This window comes from Hyperolius riggenbachi, chromosome 9 (assembly GCF_040937935.1).
Source record: "Hyperolius riggenbachi isolate aHypRig1 chromosome 9, aHypRig1.pri, whole genome shotgun sequence".
Classification (NCBI taxonomy): Eukaryota; Metazoa; Chordata; class Amphibia; order Anura; family Hyperoliidae; genus Hyperolius; species Hyperolius riggenbachi.
In genome coordinates, this window is record NC_090654.1 from 264,876,809 (window position 1) to 264,893,939 (window position 17,131).

At 49.4% G+C, this 17,131-nt stretch overlaps 1 protein-coding gene across 2 annotated transcripts in view; it reads left to right on the forward strand.

The window, feature by feature from the left end:
- VIPAS39 (VPS33B interacting protein, apical-basolateral polarity regulator, spe-39 homolog) overlaps positions 1-17,131 on the forward strand; it is a 42,167-nt gene that overhangs the window by 989 nt on the left and 24,047 nt on the right. The window contains exons 2-4 of one of the 2 annotated variants that reach the window (XM_068254472.1): positions 14,098-14,531; positions 15,185-15,284; positions 16,952-17,092. In XM_068254472.1, the coding sequence (XP_068110573.1) occupies positions 14,439-14,531; positions 15,185-15,284; positions 16,952-17,092 (334 nt within the window). In that variant the 5' untranslated portion in view covers positions 14,098-14,438. The remainder of the gene's footprint in view (positions 1-14,097; positions 14,532-15,184; positions 15,285-16,951; positions 17,093-17,131) is intronic. The other variant, XM_068254473.1, reaches the window with a different exon arrangement.

Sequence of the window (17,131 nt, forward strand, 5' to 3'; positions counted from 1 at the left end):
CCTCCCCCCTGTCCCTGCCTCTACCCTCCCCCCTGTCCCTGCCTCTACCCTCCCCCCTGTCCCTGCCTCTACCCTCCCGTCCCTGCCTCTACCCTCCCTCCTGTCCCTGCCTCTACCCTCCCTCCTGTCCCTGCCTCTACCCTCCCTCCTGTCCCTGCCTCTACCCTCCCTCCTGTCCCTGCCTCCACCTTCCCTCCTGTCCCTGCCTCCACCTTCCCTCCTGTCCCTGCCTCCACCTTCCCTCCTGTCCCTGCCTCCACCTTCCCTCCTGTCCCTGCCTCCACCTTCCCTCCTGTCCCTGCCTCCACCTTCCCTCCTGTCCCTGCCTCCACCTTCCCTCCTGTCCCTGCCTCCACCTTCCCTCCTGTCCCTGCCTCCACCTTCCCTCCTGTCCCTGCCTCCACCTTCCCTCCTGTCCCTGCCTCCACCTTCCCTCCTGTCCCTGCCTCCACCTTCCCTCCTGTCCCTGCCTCCACCTTCCCTCCTGTCCCTGCCTCCACCTTCCCTCCTGTCCCTGCCTCCACCTTCCCTCCTGTCCCTGCCTCCACCTTCCCTCCTGTCCCTGCCTCCACCTTCCCTCCTGTCCCTGCCTCTACCTTCCCTCCTGTCCCTGCCTCTACCTTCCCTCCTGTCCCTGCCTCTACCTTCCCTCCTGTCCCTGCCTCTACCTTCCCTCCTGTCCCTGCCTCTACCTTCCCTCCTGTCCCTGCCTCTACCTTCCCTCCTGTCCCTGCCTCTACCTTCCCTCCTGTCCCTGCCTCTACCTTCCCTCCTGTCCCTGCCTGTACCCTCCCCTCCTTCTACCTTCCCTCCTGTCCCTGCCTCTACCTTCCCTCCTGTCCCTGCCTCTACCTTCCCTCCTGTCCCTGCCTCTACCTTCCCTCCTGTCCCTGCCTCTACCTTCCCTCCTGTCCCTGCCTCTACCTTCCCTCCTGTCCCTGCCTCTACCTTCCCTCCTATCCCTGCCTGTACCCTCCCCTCCTATTCCTGTCCCTGCCTCCCCTCCTGTCCCTGCCTCCCCTCCTGTCCCTGCCTCCCCTCCTGTCCCTGCCTCCCCTCCTGTCCCTGCCTCCCCTCCTGTCCCTGCCTCTGCCTTCCCTCCTGTCCCTGCCTCTGCCTTCCCTCCTGTCCCTGCCTCTGCCTTCCCTCCTGTCCCTGCCTCTGCCTTCACTCCTGTCCCTGCCTCTGCCTTCCCTCCTGTCCCTGCCTCTGCCTTCCCTCCTCTTCCTGCCTGTACCCTCCCCTCCTCTCCCTGCCTGTACCCTCCCCTCCTCTCCCTGCCTGTACCCTCCCCTCCTCTCCCTGCCTGTACCCTCCCCTCCTCTCCCTGCCTGTACCCTCCCCTCCTCTCCCTGCCTGTACCCTCCCCTCCCTGCCTGTACCCTCCCCTCCTGTCCCTGCCTGTACCCTCCCCTCCTGTCCCTGCCTGTACCTTCCATCCTATCCCTGTCTCTCCCCCAACTATCCTTATCCAAATCCAAAAAAGCTGTATTTGCAGGACCAAATACATGTTGCCAAAGCAAAATATTAGCATGGGAGAGGTTGGTTGTGGGAATAAGGGAGGGGTGTAGGGGCGTTGAAGTACATAGCTCCCAACTGTCTCTCTTTTGGAGGGACTGTCCCTCTTTGGGAGCCCTGTCCCTCTGTCCCTCTTTCCTCCTCATTTGTCCCTCTTTCAGTATTTTGGGCTCTATTCACAATCACACATGCGGTAAGAGATTTTTTTACCGCTATATTACCACCAGTGCTAATTTCCGCATTTTTTCCACATTCACTAAAAATGTCCCACATGTTTCCCGCATGCGGGAACAATGCGTACAAATTTTGGGAAACATTCGTAATTATATAGTAAACATGCGGAAACCATGCGAAAAAAAAGTGGCATAAAAAAACTTGTCCAAAAAAAAACAATTAAAGTTCAGCAAACACGGCACTCAAGGCTGCAGACTCCATTTAAGTCAATGGGAAGCGAAATATATCACCAAGTACTAGTAGGTGATAAAAAATTAGTAGTTAAGTCAGAAATAAGGTGCCCCTTTTTTTTGTGAATTTTTTTTTTTTTTTTTGCGGGAACTACCGACTTTTGCGGACCTTTACCGCATTTTTTACGCATGCGGATAATGCATAAAATTTTACGCATGTGGTAAATGTCCATGCATGCAATTTTGTGAACGTCAAGATGGTCTCTTTTCAGTCGGGAATTTACCGCAAGTGCATTTCCGCATGCGGAAAATGATTGTGAATAGAGCCCTTTGTCCCTCTTTCCTGGACAGAGAATGGCGGCATACCCCTGGGTTTGGCTCCACTCCCCGAACCCAATTGGACAGGCCACATAATAAATTAAAGAAATCCGCCCCTCCAGCCATTCTTTTTTTGTCTGCCCTCGAATGGACAGCCCCCCCCCCTTTTTTTTTTCCCTTTATCTTTTTTATTATTTATTTTTATTCGCCTATTTTTATCTCAAAACTCGCACTGCGGCGGGTTCAGCCTCTCCCGCTTAGTCTGGCCATTGCGACCCCTGATAGGGGTTTATATATGTGCCCACACATCACGCACTCGTTTGCCCTTCCTTTTCTCCCAGCCTCCGTCACCTTATGGGCAGTAGTGATGTCGATGCCTAGTTCCTGAAGCTGGAACGCGGAAGTCTTAGTGTTCTTGCAGCACTACAGGGAGTGTAGAATTATTAGGCAAATGAGTATTTTGACCACATCATCCTCTTTATGCATGTTGTCTTACTCCAAGCTGTATAGGCTCGAAAGCCTACTACCAATTAAGCATATTAGGTGATGTGCATCTCTGTAATGAGAAGGGGTGTGGTCTAATGACATCAACACCCTATATCAGCTGTACATAATTATTAGGCAACTTCCTTTCCTTTGGCAAAATGGGTCAAAAGAAGGACTTGACAGGCTCAGAAAAGTCAAAAATAGTGAGATATCTTGCAGAGGGATGCAGCCCCTCATAAAATTGCAAAGCTTCTGAAGCGTGATCATCGAACAATCAAGCGTTTCATTCAAAATAGTCAACAGCAGGGCCGGGCCGAGGCATAGGCTGGAGAGGCTCCAGCCTCAGGGCGCAGTGTCGGAGGGGGCGCACAATTCATTTAGTTGTCATTCCTAATTGTGTATGAAGCAGAGAGAAATAAGAAAAGGGGATACATAGCAGTGGCTGCAAGCCAGATAACTAGATATTAATGTGTTGGGGAGGTTGTGGGCCCTGTGGCGCCTCTTAGTCTAATAGCAATCAGTGTATGACGACTGGGGTGGAAGGGATGGAGGGGCGCACTTTGGTGTCTCAGCCTTGGGTGCTGGAGGACCTTGTCCCTGCTCTGGTCAACAGGGTCGCAAGAAGCGTGTGGAAAAACCAAGGCGCAAAATAACTGCCCATGAACTGAGAAAAGTCAAGCGTGCAGCTGCCAAGATGCCACTTGCCACCAGTTTGGCCATATTTCAGAGCTGCAACATCACTGGAGTGCCCAAAAACACAAGATGTGCAATACTCAGAGACATGGCCAAGGTAAAAAAGGCTGAAAGACGACCACCACTGAACAAGACACACAAGCTGAAACGTCAAGACTGGGCCAAGAAATAGCTCAAGACTGATTTTTCCAAGGTTTTATGGACTGATGAAATGAGAGTGAGTCTAGATGGGCCAGATGGATGGGCCCGTGGCTGGATTGGTAAAGGGCAGAGAGCTCCAGTCCGACTTAGACAACAGCAAGGTGGAGGTGGAGTACTGGTTTGGGCTGGTATCATCAAAGATGAGCTTGTGGGGCCTTTTCGGGTTGAGGATGGAGTCAAGCTCAACTCCCAGTCCTACTGTCAGTTTCTGGAAGACACCACCTTCAAGCAGTGGTACAGGAAGAAGTCTGCATCCTTCAAGAAAAACATGATTTTCATGCAGGACAATGCTCCATCACACGCGTCCAAGTACTCCACAGCGTGGCTGGCAAGAAATGGTATAAAAGAAGAAAAACTAATGACATGGCCTCCTTGTTCACCAGATCTGAACCCCATTGAGAACCTGTGGTCCATCATAAAATGTGAGTTTTACAAGGAGGGAAAACAGTACACCTCTCTGAACAGTGTCTGGGAGGCTGTGGTTGCTGCTGCACGCAATGTTGATGGTGAACAGATCAAAACACTGACAGAATCCATGGATGGCAGGCTTTTGAGTGTCCTTGCAAAGAAAGGTGGCTATATTGGTCACTGATTTGTTTTTGAATGTCAGAAATGTATATTTGTGAATGTTGAGATGTTATATTGGTTTCACTGGTAAAAATAAATAATTGAAATGGGTATATATTTGTTTTTTGTTAAGTTGCCTAATAATTATTATGCACAGTAATAGTCACCTGCACACACAGATATCCCCCTAAAATAGCTAAAACTAAAAACAAACTAAAAACTACTTTCAAAAATATTCAGCTTTGATATTAATGAGTTTTTAGGGTTCATTGAGAACATGGTTGTTGTTCAATAATAAAAGTATTCCTCAAAAATACAACTTGCCTAATAATTCTGCACTCCCTGTATGAGAGACTTCTGCCGATTGGCCGCCTGGATAAGACTTCCAGCGGCCGTCTTCCGGGACGCCAGAGCGGGTGTCAGCGTGGATGCTGGCGGTATCGCTCGTCCTGGAGGCGGCTTGATGCAGCGCACTGCCTTGCCTTGCCTTACATTTCAGAGGGGACTTTTCGGCAGCCTATTTATCCATCTGTAAAGGTATGTGTGACCAATATTGTTGCAGAGTATATATATATATATATATATATATATATATATATATATATATATATATATATATATATATATATATATATATATATATATATATATATTTGGTTTACCTTTGTCCGCATTTATCTTAAAGGGTACTAGTAGTCCCTTTTGTTTGCTTGTGTAACGATCGGTGAAGCACAGAGAGAATCTGATTACCAGTGATCTGCAGAATCACTGGGAATACAGATGTATACCAGATTATACGTGATCTGCAGTATCACTGATAATCCGATATACTAGCTAACCTCTGTTCACCTGAGTAGAGTGTAGTGTTAGGTGTAACAGTAACACTTAGAGGACTAGGCCTCAGTGCAGCAAGGAGTACTACACAGATTCCTTCCGCAGACCTGAGCTCTCCAAGACGGGAGGAGTCAGACTGACAGTAGGAAGGACAGACTGAAAGTAACCTTCAGGAGGAAGGATCACTAACAGAGCGAGGAACCGCCTCTAACAGTAAGGTCGGTTCTCGAGGTCGGACAAACCAGGTCGTACACACAAGGACAGATAAAGTACAAGATCAGGAGGCAAAGGCGGAGTCAAAGTACAGGCAGGGATCAGCAACGGGGTATCAGATATATCGGGGTACAAAATCAGGAGGCAGAAGCAGAGTCAAGGAACGAGCCGGGGTTCGGCAACAGAGTATCAGAAATATCGAGGTACAAGATCAGAGTTCAGGAGGATAGTCGAGCAGGCAATAGGTCATAACAGATAATCACAATCAAACTAGTACTTTAGCTATCAACAGAATCTAGCTAAGTGTAGGATTACAGCTTCAGCTGGTCCCGGCACACTTGCGGATCTGACTACGGATCTGGGTGCTCCCACATATGTGATCGCAACGCCAGACAAGGAGCAAGTGAACAGCCAGTAGTATATATACACAGTTGTGCCCCCAGCACCTCCCTAAGTGCTGGACCAATGAGAAGTGGAGCTCGAGTCAGCTGACCAGCCTGGTCTGCTGACTCCTTTCTAAGAGTCATAAATCCTGCCTGAGTGCGCGCGTCACTCTGAAACCTGAGAGACTACGAGTCCCAGCCACAGCAGCCCCGCTCTGCGGTGCCTCCGCAGCGGGGGCATGCGCACGAACCGCCGCGTCCAACGCGGCGGTTTCTCCGTGCTCCGCAGACGCCTGCACGGAGACAGCCGCCTCATGCTGAGGGGAGGCGGCTGCCTCTCCGTGTGTGGCGCGTCCGTGCGCGGAAAGAGCCGCCTGCCGCTGGATCATGGCGGCGGCTCTTCCGCGTTTTCTCACAGTAACCCCCCCCCCCCTCCGAGGAGTGGACTCCGGACAGCTCCTTCCAGGTTTTTCCGGGTGTAAAGTGTGAAACTTCTTTTTTAATTCATCGGCATGCATGCGCGTCCCTGGTACCCATTGTCTCTCCTCAATGCCATACCCCTTCCAATGTACAAGATACTGTACCGAGTTTTGCACCATGCGTGAATCTAAAATCTTTTCCACCTCAAATTCAGGTTGGTCACCCACCAACACAGGAGAAGGAGGAGTGGGACCCACATGAACTGCTGGTTTAAGCAGGGACACGTGGAACGACCTTACGCCCCGCATGCTAGCAGGAAGATCAATGGTGTAAGTGACGTTATTAATTCTTTTAGTCACGGGAAATGGACCCACAAACCTGGGACCCAGTTTGGCAGATGGCTGCTTCAGGGTCAAGTGACGAGTGGACACCCAGACTAAATCTCCTGGCTGAAACTTCAATTCCACGGACCGTCTCTTATCTGCTTGACCCTTCTGACTCTGGAACGCCTTCTGCAAAGTCCCCTTAACAATTCCCCAATTGTCCCTGAGTGACCTCTGCCAATCCTCTAGTGCTGGAAATGGAGACGAGACAACTGGAAAAGGGGAGAATTTGGGTGACCTCCCTGTCACAATCTGGAATGGAGAAAACCCAGACGAGGAATTCTTCAAATTATTTTGGGCGAATTCCGCGAAAGGCAGAAATTTCACCCAGTCACTCTGTGCCTCCGCAACGTAACATCTTAGGAATTGCTCTGATTAATTCGTTCAGTCTGCCCATTAGTCTGTGGGTGGTAGCCTGACGAAAAAGACAATTTCATGCCCATTTGGTGGCAAAATGCTCTCCAGAATCCAGACACAAATTGGACTCCCCTATCAGACACAATGTCTTCCGGAATACCATGCAGCCGGAAGACGTGAATGATAAATAATTCGGCCAGTTCTTGAGCCGAGGGGAGTCCTTTCAGGGGCACAAAATGGGCCATTTTGCTAAACCGGTCGACCACCACCCAAATAACAGACATGCCTTCAGACCTGGGCAATTCCCCTACAAAATCCATGGACAAGTGGGTCCATGGCTCACTCGGGGTGGGCAAAGGCTGAAACCTTCCTACAGGTGCCAGCCGGGAGGGTTTATTCTTGGCACATACCGCACACTCTCTGACATACTCCTTGCAATCAGTTGCCAACGAAGGCCACCAAGCACACCTGGCAATCAGATCCTGCGTTCTGGCAGCCCCAGGGTGACCAGCATTCTTATGGGCGTGAAAGAGTTGCAGGACTTGTAAACGAAATGGCAATGGAATAAACATTACCCCTTCGGGTTTCCCCTCAGGAACATCTTGCTGGAAGGGACCTAAAATCTCTGTCCAATTCTCCCAAGTATCCGTGGCGGCTAACACTAGTTTTTGCGGAATTATGGACTCGGGCGGGTGGCTGTGCTGTCTCTGGTTCAAAACACCTGGAGAGAGCATCTGCCTTGACGTTTTTGCTGCCTGGAGTGTACATGATTATAAACCTGAACCTCGTAAAAAATAAGGACCACCGGGCCTGACGGGGACTTAGCCTCTTAGCCCCCTCGATGTATTCCAAGTTCTTGTGGTCGGTGTAAACTGTGATCGTGTGCTCTGCCCCCTCTAACCAGTGGCGCCACTCCTCAAATGCCAACTTAATAGCCAGAAGTTCCCGGTTGCCTATATCGTAATTTTTTTCTGCAGGTGAAAACCTGCGGGAAAAGTAAGCACACGGGTGTAATCTGCCCTGCAACCCAGACCGTTGAGACAGCACCGCCCCCACCCCAACTTCCGAGGCATCTACCTCCACGATAAAGGGGAAGGATGTGTCCACATGTCTCAAAATTGGTGCTGAGCAAAATAATTTCTTCAAATGAACAAATGCCGCCACGGCTTCAGGAGACCAGTGGTTGGTATCCGCCCCTTTTTTCGTGAGACTGGTAAGAGGGGCAACTAACGTGGAGTACCCCTTAATGAACCTCCTGTAATAGTTCGCGAACCCCAAAAATCTCTGTAGGGCCTTCAACCCCACTGGCTGCGGCCACTCCAACACGGCAGTGACCTTGGCAGGATCCATTGAGAGGCCCGAGGTGGAAATCACATAACCCAGGAACGTGACCGTGGTCACTTCAAAAATGCATTTTTCCACCTTAGCGTAGAGCATATTTTGCCTTAGTTTGTTCAGGACAAATTTCACGGGAACTCTGTGCTCGGCGAGGTTATTGGAGTAAATTAGTATGTCATCGAGATATACCAGTACGAATCTACCCAATACCTCCCGGAATACTTCATTGATTAGTTCCTGGAAGACGGCTGGCGCATTGCACAGCCCGAAGGGCATCACTAAATACTCGTAATGCCCGTCGGGTGTGTTAAAGGCCGTCTTCCATTCGTCGCCCCTTTTTATGCGGATTAGGTTGTACGCCCCCTCAGATCCAACTTAGAGAAGATCTTTGCAGTAGTGACCTGCGTGAATAAATCGTCTATCAATGGTAACGGATAGCTATTTTTCACCGTGATCTTATTGAGACCCCGGTAATCGATACAGGGTCGAAGACCCCCGTCTTTCTTCTTAACAAAGAAGAAACCGGCCCCAGCGGGTGACCGGGAGGGCCGGATGAACCCCTTGGCCAAGTTGTCACGAATGTATTCCTGCATAGCCATCTTCTCGGGACCGGACAAGTTATACAGGTGACCCCTAGGGGGCATACAACCAGCACGGAGATCAATGGGGCAATCGAACGGGCGATGAGGAGGTAATTGATCAGCAGCCTTGGGGCAAAATACATCGGAGAACTCGGAATAGACCTCGGGAACACCCTCCACGTAAATCTTGGTCTGACCCAATGTCACCTTCCCTAAACACTGTTGGTGACAATGATCGGACCATCTGGTTACCTGACCCGTAGCTCAATCTATTTGTGGAGAGTGGACTTGTAGCCATGGCATGCCTAGGATGATAGTGGAGGTTGACATGTGCAATACAAAAAACTGTAGTTGTTCCCCATGCAGTACCCCTATCGTGACCTTCACCTGCGGGGTCTGTGACAGGGGACGATCACGTTGCAGAGGGGAATCGTCTACTGCCGTGACCTGAATGGGGGGACTTACTGGAGTGAGAGGAATGCCCAGCTCCTGAGCAAATTCAATGTTCATAAAATTAGCCGCTGAGCCAGAATCAATACAGACTTATTATCCCATGTAATCGTACAGGGGAGAAGTAGCTTCTTCTCTTTTTGGGGTGCGAATGATGTGCCTAGGGTGTCACCCCCCCACTACTCCTAGGCAGACCCGTTTCCCGGCTTGTTAGGGCAGTTTCGCACTCTATGCCCTGTTTCTGCACAATACAGGCACAGTTGTTCTGATATTCTCCGCCTCCGCTCCACCTGGGTCAATTTCGATCGGCCAATTTGCATTGGCTCAGGTGGAGGCAAGGCCGGAGGAGGTGAGACAGGCGGAGATGCTGTTACTGAGGACGCAGCAGAAGGTGCCGCATACGAAGTCACCCTGGCACGGTGACTGCCCCTAATCTGCCTCTGATGGCGTAGTCGACGATCGACTCGGATGGCCGATGCTATGGCCTCATCGAGTGTCCTGGGCTCGGGTAAGGTCAACATCAAGTCAGAGACCTCTTCCAACAACCCAGACAGGAAATAATCCATCAGAGCAAAGTTGTCAAATCTGGCGGTCACAGACCACCTACGAAATTCTGCCGCGTAATCCTCGACCGACCCTCTGCCTTGCCGCAAAAGTTTGAGCTTCCGCTCAGAGGTTGCCGCAAGGTCAGGGTCGTCGTATATCACGGCCATAGTTTTAAAAAATTCCTCTACCGAGGTTAGAGCTGTGTCTGTGGGAGGCAGATTGTATGCCCAGGACTGGGAATCACCAGTTAATAGTGTTTTAATGAAAATGACCCGTTGGGTCTCAGTCCCCGAGGATCGGGGTCTCAACTCGAAGTATGATAACACTCTACTCTTGAAATTCCGGAAGTCAGATTTGTGGCCGGAAAATTTGTCTGGTACAGGCATACTTATGTCATCACTAGGAGGGGGTCGCACTGAATCAACTGACGTCTGGAGGGTTCGCACAGAGCCTGATAGGGAGTCGATTAAAGCTTTATGCTGGCCCAGTGCTTGATGGATACTGTCCACCGAGGTGGCAAGCACAGTCAGAGGATCAGCGCGTGTTTCCATCTGTTTTTTGGTCTGGCATTCTGTAACGATCGGTGAAGCACAGAGAGAATCTGATTACCAGTGATCTGCAGAATCACTGGGAATACAGATGTATACCAGATTATACGTGATCTGCAGTATCACTGATAATCCGATATACTAGCTAACCTCTGTTCACCTGAGTAGAGTAGTGTTAGGTGTAACAGTAACACTTAGAGGACTAGGCCTCAGTGCAGCAAGGATTACTGCACAGATTCCTTCCGCAGACCTGAGCTCTCCAAGACGGGAGGAGTCAGACTGACAGTAGGAAGGACAGACTGAAAGTAACCTTCAGGAGGAAGGATCACTAACGGTGAGGAACCGCCTCTAACAGTAAGGTCGGTTCTCGAGGTCGGACAAGCCAGGTCGTACACACACGGACAGATAAAGTACAAGATCAGGAGGCAAAGGCGGAGTCAAAGTTTAGGCAGGGTTCAGCAACGGGGTATCAGATATATCGGGGTACAAAATCAGGAGGCAGAAGCAGAGTCAAGGAACGAGCCGGGGTTCGGCAACAGAGTATCAGAAATATCGAGGTACAAGATCAGAGTTCAGGAGGATAGTCGAGCAGGCAATAGGTCATAACAGATAATCACAATCAAACTAGTACTTTAGCTATCAACAGAATCTAGCTAAGTGTAGGATTACAGCTCCAGCTGGTCCCGGCACACTTGCGGATCTGACTACGGATCTGGGTGCTCCCACATATGTGATCGCAACGCCAGACAAGGAGCAAGTGAACAGCCAGTAGTATATATACACAGTTGTGCCCCCAGCACCTCCCTGAGGTGGAGCTCGAGTCAGCTGACCAGCCTGGTCAGCTGACTCCTTTCTAAGAGTCATAAATCCTGCCTGAGTGCGCGCGTCACTCTGAAACCTGAGGGACTACGAGTCCCAGCCACAGCAGCCCCGCTCTGCGGTGCCTCCGCAGCGGGGGCATGCGCACGAACCGCTGCGTCCAACTCGGCGGTTTCTCCGTGCTCCGCAGACGCCTGCACGGAGACAGCCGCCTCATGCTGAGGGGAGGCGGCTGCCTCTCCGTGTGTGGCGCGTCCGTGCGCGGAAAGAGCCGCCTGCCGCTGGATCAAGCGTTTTCTCACAGCTTGGTTTTAAAGAGAACCAGAGACGAAGCATCCTCATGTATTTTATTACATTTATCAGTGGGAACATGACAGTAAACACCTACCCTGCTTTTAGTTGCATTCTTATCTGCTTAATTAGTCTATTAGCAGCTGTGATAAGAATCCCCAACTGGCTCAGTCTAGGTTTGACCTGGAATCATTAGAGCTGAGTCACTCTTCTGTGGAGTCTTTTCAAGCCCAAGCCTGTCACCTCCTGGCTCAGATTTTCTGCTTTGCATACTGAGAGCTGTGATGACATGGGAGGGGCTGCTGCTGCTGAGAGAGCAGCTCTGAAACAGACAAGTGTGGCAATATGATCTGTGTGCACTCTGCATAGATACTGATGATGACTGCAGTTTCATTCCTATGAGAGAGACTTCCTACAGGCAGCTGCACATCAAACCAAAATGAAAGCACACAGATGAAAGGCTGCAGCCTTTCTCATATAGCCTAGACAGCAGCCTAGTCTCATATAGCCTAGACAGCACATCCAGAACAACTCATAACCCGGAAGCAGAAGGGATTTGAGCCGACGGCCATATTTGATTTTCCCTGGAGCAATAATGGATAAAAAACACTAAAAAAGGCACACCAGATCGGCGAAATTATCAGGTAGAGCATTTATTCTTTACAAGCTATCGACTGATATGTTTATTTTGTGTGAAACGTTCATCTCTGGTTCCCTTTAAGATAGAAGTTTCCAGGAATATGGAAGTGGCTGGTGGTGATGGTGTAATTGATCCAAGGGGAAGGTAATCACTTGATGATTTTATCAGGTGGCAGTTGCACGAGGTCTTTTTTTTCTATGTTACCTCTATTATGGCACTCTTTTATCCTTGGGATAAAAGAGTGCTGTCTCTCTCTGTGTTTTTTTATTTTTGTGCGGATTTCTTTAGTGGAACATATCTTATTTTATGTCTCCACAGTCCGAGAGAGAGAGAGAGAGAGAGAGAGAGAGAGAGAGAGAGAGAGAGAGAGAGAGAGATAGAGAAGACATACGGTGTCTAAAGGTCACCAGTCTGAAAGAGGTCGGTCGAGGTCAATACCGGAGCCTGCAGCTCTCCATACTTCCCAAGGACCAAGCTCCTCTTATAAAAGATCTTCCAAAGACCATAAGGATAAGAGACATTCTCCTGATAGACGTTCTAGAGATCGCCGAAGGCGATCGCCGAGCGGACATTTTTCAAGAGGATATTATTATCGAAGTCGCTTACCGAGGTGCAGGCATAGATCAAGTTCGAGATCTCCAAGGAGACATGACTATGCTTCCTACAGACATTCTCCAGTCTATCATAGTAGACATAGATCTCCCCCCTCTGAAGGAGAGGATAGTACAAGATTTCGCTAACCCGAAAAGTTGTTGTGTTGGTCTTGTGCTCAGCCTGCTATGCCTGATAAAATGTTGTGTGAGAGCTGTTTCAGCGAGTTAGGAAGAGACAAAGAATCTGATAATATGCAGGTTATGTCCTTTATCCAGCAAGCTGTACAGGATACTGCCCAGGCTTCTCTGGCAGTTCCTTCAACCTCACACCATGAAGGGGGAGGAATCTTCTCCACAAGGTCCGTTACCTCCTGTAGGTTTTGACTTTTCCCTGGTGCCAGCATTCGTTATGGCCGTAAAGTCTGCCATTGGTTGGGAGCATAAGGAGGTGAGCCAAGAACTGGACAAATCTTATCCGCACCTAGACAGACAACCTGTGGCGTTGACCTCCCTCGCTAAAGCCATTAAGGTCTGGGTTGAGAATATCGAACTGGCCCTAAACTCTGACGCTGACAAACAGGACATCATTAGAGCACTAGACGAATTGAAACTCTCAAGTGATCTCTTAATACTGTCACAGCCAGAAGAGCATTATGGCTGAAACCATGGTCAAGTGATCTCTTTCAGTTGGTGGCAGGTAGTGTCATATTGGGCATCTGTTTGCACGGTTATTCCCTCTGCCCCCTAGTAGAATGTAGTTTCATGTCTTCATCGGTAAAGGTGAAATTCTGGATGCGGTCAGAGAGTCTCTGAAAGTGGGCGGTCCTCACAGCTGCATATTTGCTGCAGTGTAGCAGGAAGGGGGCCTCATCCTCCAGGACCGCCTGGTAACACTGCCTGCACAGTCTCTCCTCCCTGGGCTTCCATGTCTTTCTGTGTCGCCCTGTCTTTATCTCCAGGCTGTGGGTACTCAGACGGTACAGGCTCTGGGTTTGTCTTTGTGGTGGTGTAGCCTCTCCAGATATGGAGCCATTGTGTACTCCCTCTGCAGGGATTGGTAGACAGAGAGTTTCTGAGAGTTCTTTATGTTGCTCCTCCGTTCCTTTAGGTATCATACCTTGAAGCTTTCTGATCCTGGCTAAATGAGCTGCTGGCATTTTGCTTCAGGGCACATAGTGTGGAATTGACCCCATGGTTCAGTGCTAGGGCCGCTGCCCCAGTATGACGGCACCTTCTGCTGGATAGTCAGCCATAGTGGGAAAATGGCTCTAGCTCTGCCCAGCAAGCCTGCCTGCCCCATCCCCATCCCTCATCCTTTTGTCCCCCCCCATCCATCCGTCCCTTACCCCTTCTCACCCACCTGTCCCTCCCTCGGCCTCTTGTTCCTTCCCACTGCTCCACCCTTTTCTACTCATTATCTTACTGTTTATCCAAAGACTGCTCTTTTCCCATCATTTGTTTGTGTATCCAAAAACCATATTCCAACTTTTTTTTTTTTTTTTTTCCCTGCACAGACGGTGACCCTCTCAGAAACAACATTGACACTGTACCAAGGAGGTGATGCTCTGGTCCTACTTATTCTACTTGTCCCCAACAGGTGGCGCTGTGTCCAGCAGGTGGCATTGTCTGTAGCGGTGCACCACATGTGATGCTGTGTCTGAAGCCTAACTTCAGTTGTATTCTCCTTACTGTGCCCAGGAGGATACACTCTGTTTTTTACTGTACCATGGAGGTGGCCCTCTGCTTCTGACTCTGCCCAGGAGTTGGCACTCTGCTTCCAGCTGTGCCAAAGAGGTAGCGCTGTAGCTGTACCTGCATGTAGGAAGACAACCTTCGGTCACTGCATATAATCCAGATGTCCAGAGTAAAAGAAGATGAAGATTACTGGAATACGACCAAGTGTAAAGCCTTCACCTTTGATGACCACGATGAAGATGGCTTGTCTCAGGTAATATGGAAAAACTATATGGCATCAAATCCCTCTGGAATCTATTCCCCTCCTCATTTCCAAATGTGATCAGATATAATTACCAAGATTTATGGTAAAATTATGTTCTGGTAGCCCAAACTATCCTACCAACATCTCTTCCTTCTTCGCGCTCTAAACTTCTCTACCATGCGCCATGTCTATTGAACCTACACTCCGCCCCATCTCATACACCCCTACCTCTGCCTCGTCTCCATTCTCCTCTGCCTCCGCCCCATTACATACTCCTCTACCTCCACCCCATCCTGTATTCCACGACCTCCACTCCATCCCGTATTCCACTACCTCCACCTCATCCCGTACTCCACTACCTCCACCCCCTCCATTACCTCTGCCACCTCCAGTCCCATGTATGCTCCTTTACCTCCACCTTAGCCCCGCACTACCCTAGCTTTACCCCTTTGCAGTATCCAGTGCCTCATCGCCTGCCCATTAATCCCATACGCTTCTATGATCAGCACTGCTGAATGTGATTCTTCTCTCTGGCTGATTTCTTCCCTCCTTGATACTCTGTCAGATACTTGGTAGTTCAGGCAGACCCCCGAAACTCATGTGGCTTGTTCTCTGCTCCTTAGAGAAGATCTATGTCTGACTTTTGCTGCTTTCTGCTTTAGCTGAAGGAATCTAAGCGCGCTGTGAATAGTCTGAAGGCCTTTGTGGAGGAAGATGACGAGGACTGGGAGAGGTTCACCTGGAGTGGAGAGCCGGTGGGAAGTGAGTCTGCAGCCGAGCAAATATTATTATTATTATTATTATTATTATTATTATTACTTTATAGTGTTTTTTTATATAGAGCACTGACCTCTTCAGCACTTTACAGAGCACATACTCATGTCACTGACTGTCCTCAGAGGAGATCACAATCTAATTATGCAATGGGGAGAAAATGAAATGGTCGCGCATCTAACCAAGATGCACCTGATAGACACTCACTGCATAGGGCTAAAAAGCCCCTCAAAGGCACAAGTGTGCTCATTGCAGTGAAACAGGTGCATTAAGAACTAATGCATCTCCCAATACAAACAATGGAAGAAAATCCATGCGTTACACATTATCCGGGGATCTTACCCTTCTCTTATTGAGAGAGACATCGGTTCCACGCTGCAGAGCATGTTAGCAGGGACGGCTCGTGCAGCCTTCTCTCGGGGGCACAATCTAATTATTAGTATTGATTTATAAAGCACCAACATATTCCGTGGCGCTGTACAAAGTAAGAAACAAACATGGGGTACACAATAATATAGACAATGGTGTACACCAAAATACAAAATACATAATTGCTGACAAAATACACAAACGATACAGAATGCAAGATACAGAATTGGTAATGACCGTGATAAAAGTAATACGATGAATACAATGTATAATGACTTCGAGGACATACTAAGTCTAATATGTATTTCTATAACACTGACCTCTTCTGCAGTGCAGTATATTTCAGAGTACGTAGTCATGTCACTGACTGTCCTCAGAGACAAGACAAAATACAGAACGTTTATGTTGTGCTTTATCCCTGGCGGACTTCAAGCACCAAAGCTGCAGCCACTAGGGTGCGATCTATAGGCAGTAGCAGTGTTAGGGAGTCTTGCCCAAGGTCTCCTACTGAATAGGTCCTAGCTTACTGATCAGTAAGAGCCGAGATTTCAACCCAGGTCCCATGTGTCAGTATGTAGCGTGTGCACAGGATTTTTAACTCCCGCTGCTCAATTTAAGTTGCGTTCTTTAGAAGCGCAGCTTAGTGAATCACATTAATAGTCTAATGTCGCAGGATCACAGACAGAGGCAAACCCAGGATTTTCAAGGGGGGATTCCTGAAAGGTCTTCCTCAGGCACGCAGAATACAGTATAATAATATGGTAGGACATCATGCTGGGTACACACAATGCAATTTCTTGTCCGACTGACAGGATCTGACAATTATATCCTAAATGGCTGATCTGCTTCCGATCGACAAAGGGATTGATTGGAAGCAGTTTGGATGCAGATAATAATGGTTAGCTGACATTGCTTATGAAGTGGAAAGTGAAGCATTCACACAGCAGGGCACAGGGCTGTGCCCATAGCTGACTCTAAGTTCCCCAGAGCTGCTCCATGCTCTGTACATACACTGCTGCTCCATCCAAAGTCAACTGAAGCCAGAAAAGGGGGCGGGGCAGCACATAGTGCAGGCAGCAGCATAGTGCTGCGAGCTGCAGGATGCCTGCTGATATTCTGGTGTCTCAACTTGTGCCTGTCCTCAGACACTGCACTGGCCCTGGTCTGAGGTGGGAATCTGGGCAGCTGTAATCCGCTGCCCCCCCCCCCCCTCCCCTGCGTTTACCTGTGACAGATGGTACACATTCCTCTCTAACAGACTTCTCTTGTTGCTCTCACCTTGACAGGTATATCGTGGTCTATTAATGAGTCGTCATCGGGTTTGCGAGGGACAGAGACAAGGGGCTCTGCTACAGGGAAGAGTCGCACAGAGCCATCGTACTTCCCCAGACCAGGCTCCTCCTATTCCCTGGGTAACCTGTTTAAGGGTAAGCCATAGATGTGGGGGTTTGGGGGACCTGCTGATT